Source organism: Pongo pygmaeus, chromosome 1, assembly GCF_028885625.2.
Source record: "Pongo pygmaeus isolate AG05252 chromosome 1, NHGRI_mPonPyg2-v2.0_pri, whole genome shotgun sequence".
NCBI lineage: Eukaryota > Metazoa > Chordata > Mammalia > Primates > Hominidae > Pongo > Pongo pygmaeus.
The window spans coordinates 91,360,727-91,368,744 of NC_072373.2; the positions used below are offsets into that span (position 1 = coordinate 91,360,727).

An 8,018-nucleotide genomic window follows, 5' to 3' on the forward strand; every position below is an offset into this window, starting at 1 on the left:
TGAGGATAAAAGTTTACCACGTCTATACAATCCGTTTTAGAAATGCCAGTTTGCTGTCACACCAAAATTAAAGATATTACACAGAAACTAAAACAAAAACCAATTCTCACATGAAAATAAATGCAAAAACACTTTTAAAATATTGAAAAATTACACTTACCATATACTTATCAATATGAAAAATTATAATGCATCATTAAAAGTGTTTTATCTCAGGGATATAAGATTGGTTCAACATTTAAAACTCAATCACCTTTCCCTCTTCCTTGAGAAAGAGAAATCTATTTACTTGAGAGACAAAAGGAGAAGGCACCTGATTGAGGTGGCTGATGGCCATGAATGCATAAAGCAATCTTGCTAACTGAGGCTGTCAACAAATAGGTTTTGTTCTGACTCTTAGGGATAATTAGAGAAAGGCTTTAACATTCTCCATTTCCGTTTTCCTCTCTGAGATCACAAAAATTATCACAAGACTTTATCCACAGGTTTACAATGGACTTTAAAAGTCCCAAATGTGGTTTCTTGGTGTGATTGTGTAAGAGAAAATCTTCAGCTGAATTAAATTTAAAAGAGTTTAACTGAGCAATGAACGATTTGTTATTCAGGCAGCCTCCCAAGCCAGAGCAGGCTCAGAGACTCCAGCGCAGCCACATAGTGGAAGATTTATGAAGAGAAACAGAAAAGTGAGATACAGAAAAGGGACATGAGATAGAGAGCTGGACTGGTTATAGCTCGGAGTTTGCCTTATTTGAACGCGGTTTGAACAAGTTGGCCACATTTGATTGGCCAAAACTTGGTGATTGACACAAGAGTATACTACAGTCTGTTTACACTTCCATTTAGGCCATCATTCACGCTGTATGAGAAAACTTTAGGCTGAACTTAGAATATGTAAGAAGGCAGCTTTAGGCTAAACTTGATTTAACATTGCTCTTCTACTTACTGTTGCTTTTCTCCTTAGAGGCTTTCTGCTGTCTCCTAGACTGATGACTGGGTACAGATTGACAAACGTTTTCTATAATAAGTCATACAGCAAAATCTTTACACTCTGCAGCCGGATGGACTCTGTTGCTAGTCAACTCTTCATTGCACCACGAAGTAGATATTGACAATGCCTAAGTGAATAGTCACACTTGTGTTTCAATAAAATTTTACTTACAAAAGTGGATGGTGTGTTAGTATTGTCCCGCAGGCAGTAATTTACTAACATCTTGGTTAGAACATTAATCTGGTGGGAACTTTTCCTGAGGACTTTGAATGATCATGGGAATTAGTACTTCAGATGATAAAAAGTCGTGAAGATTCATCCAGACTTTTTCCCCCTTATCAGGGGCTCTTGTATGTTCTGTTAGTGAGCTTTCTGTGTGATGGCACAAGTTGCAAATTATTGCCCACTGCTTCAGAATCAGTACAAATGCACATTTTTAAAGCATTTCTTTGCTTCATCTATTACAATTTTATCTACACAGTATGGATTATGGAGCAATGTTCTGAATTGTCTTCATCGGTGACAATAATTTGTATGTTGTATGCTGGAGTCCTAATAATAATATACATTTATTATTATTAGATAAATCTATAATTTAAGTTATTGTATCTTCCCAGGAATTCAACCTTTTACCATGTGGTATCTGATAATACTCTTTGTCTTAAGATCTTTTTAAAATGATTCTAACATAGATAAGCTGGCTTTCTTCTAGTTTCTCCTTGCATGATAATTTAAATTTTTTTTCATCTTTCAGTGATCTTTTACTGACAACAAACATACAGAAATTTAAAATCAAATTTGATAAAAGTTGTCATTTAACTAGTTAACCTCTTTATGTATAGGCTAATAATTAACATATTTTGGCCTGTTTCTGCTATCTTCACTTCAATTTATAACACTTCTATATTCTCCTACTTGTCTTTTTTTAAAACTTATATTTCCATCTCACCCTTTAAGACAATTACATTAGTAAACTGTCATATTCTTTTTCTTCCCTCCCTCCACCGTGTTTTCTGTTTCTATACTTTCTGTTTCTCTTTTCTTTTATCAGGGCTTTCTTTTTAAGTCATAGGCACACATAATCAAGTTCCTTTTTCATTCTTACTTGTCTTTTGGCCTGCAGCTTTTTAATTTTTTTTTAAATTTTCTATTGAAAAGTACTTCCAAAAATGTTTCTGTGTGCATCTTTGTCTGGAAAACCTACTGAGGCCTTGAGGTTCAGAGAATAGTTTTTGAGGATCTTTTGTTTAAATGTCATTTTGTTTAGACTGAAATAGTTTTAAAATTATTTTTTCCTTCAAGACATGATGAGAGCATTTCTTTTGTACCTGGGGGGCTCGATATGTTTTGAAAATCAGAACATGTAGGTTTACAAAGATTACTTAATGCACATTTTTCTAGAAACTCAGTGTTAATCAGTGTCATTACTAAAAAAAGCAAAAACACTAATATTTCAGCATCAAAACATATGAACATTTGTGTTTAAGTGGAATAACTAAAAATCATACATAGCCTCCTGTAAGCTCACATCTGGTTTCATTTTGCAAATAAATTGTGTTGTCATACTCACAAAACAAATCAAAACTTCCCATTTCTAAACTTTTTGTTTAGCAATTTATATGGGACTTTGGACCAGCATTATATAAAAATGATTCCATTCTCTTTCAAGTAGATTTGTTGTTGAGAATCAGTTTCAACCTAATTTTTGGATCTTTGCAGGTGATCTATTCTTCATTCTCTGCGGCTTATGGAGTATTTGCTTGTTTTTTATGTTCTTCAGTTTCATTATATGTATTTGTATATATTTTTTCCTTCATTCTATGCTTATCAACCTGAGGACACTCATGTTCTCTCAAGAAGAAAGCAATTAACAGCCCCAGGAATTTAAATACCTAAATTACACAAGAGGTACACAAATACATGTTTTCTATAATTAAAATATTTGTTTTTGTATTTGTTTTTATTGAGATGGAGTTTTGCTCTTGTCACTCAGGCTGGAGTGCAGTGGCATGATATCTGCTCACTGCAGACTCCACCTCCCGGGTTCAAGCAATTCTGTTGCCTCAGCCTCCTGAGTAGCTTGGATTATGGATTACAGGCACTCACCACCACGCCTGGCTAACTTTTGTATTTTTCGTAGAGACGGGGTTTCACCATGTTGGCCAGGCTGGTCTTGAACTCTTGACCTCAGGTGAACTGCCTGCCTCAGCCTCCCAAAGTGCTAGGTTAATCTAAAAAGGAAATAAGAATCCATAGCTTGCTTCGAGTGTCATCATGTGCTAAAGTGCACTGGTGCTAAAGAGGTCCAGAGGAGTAACACTCTGTCCATAAGGGGACTCTGAAAATTTCTAGAAGACAAACCCTCAGTTGAGTCTAAAAGGTTGTAGGAGAGGTAGTCAGAGAGAGGAATGTGGAAATGGCTTTCCAGGCAATGAGAAGAGAATTAGTAAAGTCATGAAGCATGAAAATGTTTTATACTTCTGAAACATAAGATATAAGGAACACACAAGTGCCAGAGGTTAAAAAAAAAATGCAGATTATTCAAAGTCTTCTGGAACAATACAAGAAGCAAGGAACGTACTGAAAAGAAAATGGGCAAATATTGAAAGATTTCAGTGGGATAAAAATGTGGCTTATAGAGAGAAATGTGGATCTGTGAAACGAAAATGAATTAGACAAATCGAGCCTAAAAGAAAAATCAAGCAACTATTGAAATATTCCAGCCAATAAATCCTGTGTTCCCGCAATAGAGAAAATGTAGATGTCCAGGAAAGTGATAGTTTTATGAGCACAGAGGACAAATATGGCAGGGTCAAACACCAAGGAAGAGGATACTAATGAGAGCTGACAAGAGAAGAGTTAAGGGGAATAGGGTCGGCACCCCAGCATGAAACTGTAGTGCTGTGGCAGAAAGTTATTCATATAAGGTGGGAGGCTGCAGCCCATTTACACCTAGGCCACTCCAGTCATAGTGGTGGGTGTGGGAAGATTTAAGAAACAACAGGCAGGTTTTGGGGGATAGGTTCCAGCCCCAGTAAAGGGTGGGAAGAGGAACCAAGCACTTTGACACTGCATAGCCCATACACTAAACACTGAGACAATTCCTTGTTTACAGACCTCCCTCTAACGCCTGGACCCAATTCAACTATCCTCATTCAATGGGATGAATTACTTGGACACTCCTAAAGCAACAGTTCTTCACTCAATTTCTACAGTAACACATTTGGTCATTAAGTCCTTCTTTATCACACATATTCATGAACAACTCTTTCTTTTTTATTGTTATTATTATTATTATACTTTAAGTTTTAGGGTACATGTGCACAGCATGCAGGTTTGTTACATATGTACACATGTGCCATGTTGGTGTGCTGCACCCATTAACTCGTCATTTAGCATTAGGTATATCACCTAATGCTATCCCTCCTCCCTCCCCCCACTCCACAACAGTCCACGGTGTGTGATGTTCCCCTTCCTGTGTCCATGTGTTCTCATTGTTCAATTCCCACCTATGAGTGAGAACATGCGGTGTTTGGTTTTTTGTCCTTGCGATAGTTTGCTGAGAATGATGGTTTCCAGCTTCATCATCCTAATACCAAATCCTGGCAGAGACACAACCAAAAAAGAGAATTTTAGACCAATATCCTTGATGAACATTGATGCAAAAATCCTCAATAAAATACTGGCAAGCCGAATCCAGCAACATATCAAAAAGCTTATCCACCATGATCAAGTGGGCTTCATCCCTGGGATGCAAGGCTGGTTCAACATACACAAATCAATAAATGTAATCCAGCATATAAACAGAACCAAAGACAAAAACCACATGATTATCTCAATAGATGCAGAAAAGGCCTTTGACAAAATTCAACAACCCTTCATGCTAAAAACTCTCAATAAATTAGGTACTGATGGGACGTATCTCAAAATAATAAGAGCTATCTATGACAAACCCACAGCCAATATCATACTGAATGGACAAAAACTGGAAGCATTCCCTTTGAAAACTGGCACAATGAACAACCCTTTCTTATGGGCCACTTATTCACATAGGCATACATCTTCTTTTAAATTGTCTGTATACATGTGTAACACTATATACCATTTTTCTCTTGCAGGCTCACTTATATCTTTAGAGATGGTAAATGACTACAAGAAAATTGTTCTACTAAAAGGATTAGAGGTCATCAATGATTATCATTTTAGAATTGTTAAGTCCTTACTGAGTAATGATTTAAAACTTAATCCAAAAATGAAAGAAGAGTATGACAAAATTCAGATTGCTGACTTAATGGAGGAAAAGTTCCCAGGTGATGCTGGTTTGGGCAAACTAATAGAATTCTTCAAAGAAATACCAACACTGGGAGATCTTGCTGAAACTCTTAAAAGAGAAAAGTTAAAAGGTAATTGGGAAGAGGGAACATCCACTCCCTGCAACGATCCCCACCCTTCCCAACCTTGATTGCAATGCCACCTTGGTCATAGCTGATACATCCCTTTCCCAATTTGTGACTCATTGGCCTTGACAATGTTGGTACTTCAGATGCCAACAAGTTGACAACTTATGGCATTCCATTACCAATGTGGATTGACGTATATCGGAGTTGAGGTGCAGTAAAAGAACAAAAAGGAGAGGGAGTTGAAGACAGACTGAGACTTTTAGTACGTTTGAAAGATTACATAACAACAAAATAAAATTATAAAAATTGTTGTTTATATCTGAGATATGTACATTTAGCCAATTAATGTGTCCATTCTATTGAGAATATTCAACACATCATCATCCTTTATAATACAAAAGTTAACAATACTTATATGTAAGCATTGCTCCCGGAAGTATGAAGACCTCCCCTCTTGTCATATCATCGAATTAAAATAATTAAAACAAAGTCAGCCGGGCGCGGTTGCTCACGCCTGTAAACCCAGCACTTTGGGAGGGTGAGGCGGGTGGATCACGAGGTCAGGAGATCGAGACCATCCTGGCTAACAAGGTGAAACTCCGTCTCTACTAAAAAATACAAAAAATTAGCCAGGCATGGTGGTGGGCACCTGTAGTCCTAGCTACTCGGAGGCTGAGGCAGGAGAATGGCGTGAACCCGAGAGGCGGAGCTGGCAGTGAGCCCAGATCGCGCCACTGCACTCCAGCCTAGGCGACAGAGCGAGACTCCGTCTCAAAAAAAAAAAAAAGAAAACAAGTCAAAACTCACCATATCTCACCTCACAAACCTATTTAACATCTCCTTTCACTGGTTTCTGTAATTTAAATAAAATAGATTATCTGGAGAATATGACTAAGCAGTCAGCATCATGAGAACCTTACATTTTAAAAGGAAATGATAGAATAGGATTGGGAAAGGGTTTGACTGAGCACATGGAGTTCAGAGGACAGGAAGGATGTTCTCACTGCACAGGGGGGGAGTGATGAAAGCATTGAGGAGTGTGAGTCAGTGTTTGTGCCTTTGTTTCTCCTGCTGGCCTCCTGGAAGCCAGACTAGGACAATGCAATAGAGGTAGACTAAAATGCACCTGAACTCTCAAGCAGGAGCTAAGAGCAAGTAGTATTGAAACTGCTTCAGCTGTCCCCGATCATCTGCTCTGGGTTTATACATCTTCCTTTTTTCTGCATTAGTTGTGAATAAAATTGAATCCATTCCAGTCAAAGGAATAACCCCATCTAAAAAGATGAAACAGAAAGAAGTGGATCCTGCTACACCTGCATCCACCCCAAGCAACCGTCTCACAGCTAAAGGAGCAGAGGAGACTCTTGGACCTCAGGTAAGCTTCAGGAAGAGGAGCAGGCTTCGAGTCTCACAGTGGAAGCTCTGCTGTGGCTCTTCCACTCAATCTGTCCAGCAGGCAGTTATTTCTTCATATGTTTCCCATCAAGTTTCAGATTTATCAAATTACATAATAATTGATCATCTTTCTGCAAGTCAACAAGTTAAACGCTTTAGTAAACATAATGTAAATATATATAAAATAAATATAATATTTTCATCCCCATTAGAGAAGGATGTTAACTTGAGAGTCAGATAAAAAATGTTTGCCTATGTTTACAAAAGCCTAGTTTATTAACTGCAAGTCAGCATATCCCAAAACACAAGTAATTAAAGAGTGATGTGTGTTACTTTCTCCGCTCCCTTTTTAAAAATGAAACCATCTATGTCCTGTTCTTTCCATTGGCCTGGGGATGTACTTAAGTTTCCAAGAAAAACAATTTATATATAATACATATATTACCTTGTAATGAAAATGTGCTCTGCTTCATTTGACACTGAAAATAATTAACAAGAAACATAAAATACTTGTAGAAAAGAAAAAAACCATCTGAAGAAGAGACTGGAACCAAAAGGAGTAAGATATCCAAAGAGCAGACTCAGCCTTCCTGCTCTGCAGAAGCCAGCATGTCCACAGCCATGGGCCGTTCCCCACCTCCCCAGACCTCATCATCAGCTCCACCCAACACTTCCTCAACTGAGATACACTCTTCCTGGTCCCCTTTTGATTCGTTTTCTTCAACCCAAAATGTAGGAATCTGATTTCATCTTCTACTGAAAAATGACATCAATGATCAGCCAGTAAATCAAATGTATAGACTGAGAATTCACTGCATTTTAATCTTTTGCTTCCACAGGCATACTTGATGAACTTGACATTATCTCTGACTGCAGGAAGTTTTCTGTCCTGTGTTGTTTGGGGAAGAGACAGAGAGCTGCAGAATCTGGAACTTTCAGCAATGGACTCACTGTCTACTGCCCCCATCTATTACACACCCATTCCCTTTGCTCACTGATTTGTTCAAGTTTCTTTGGCATACACCATGCTCCTTTTTCCTTTAGGATTTTCACACACCATATTTCTTTCACCTTAAAACTTACCTGGCCAACCCTATCCACACTCTGGATCCCAATATTGAGAACTTATCCTCAGGGAATCCTCACTTAGACCCCTGCAACAGGTTAAATCTTCATGGCATTCTGTTTCCTAGGAACTTCTTTCTTTTCTACTGTTTATGACAACTGAAGTTAAT

General features: G+C 37.8%; 1 protein-coding gene across 1 annotated transcript; it reads left to right on the top strand.

The window, feature by feature from the left end:
• The first annotated feature begins 5,126 nt into the window (after positions 1–5,126).
• Positions 5,127–7,781, top strand: LOC129007490 (pyrin and HIN domain-containing protein 1-like). Its single transcript, XM_054438489.1, has 4 exons — positions 5,127–5,391; positions 6,618–6,763; positions 7,300–7,465; positions 7,621–7,781. The coding sequence occupies exons 1-4, from the start codon at positions 5,127–5,129 to the stop codon at positions 7,779–7,781; spliced, it is 738 nt and encodes a 245-aa protein (XP_054294464.1).
• Positions 7,782–8,018: the final 237 nt, after the last annotated feature.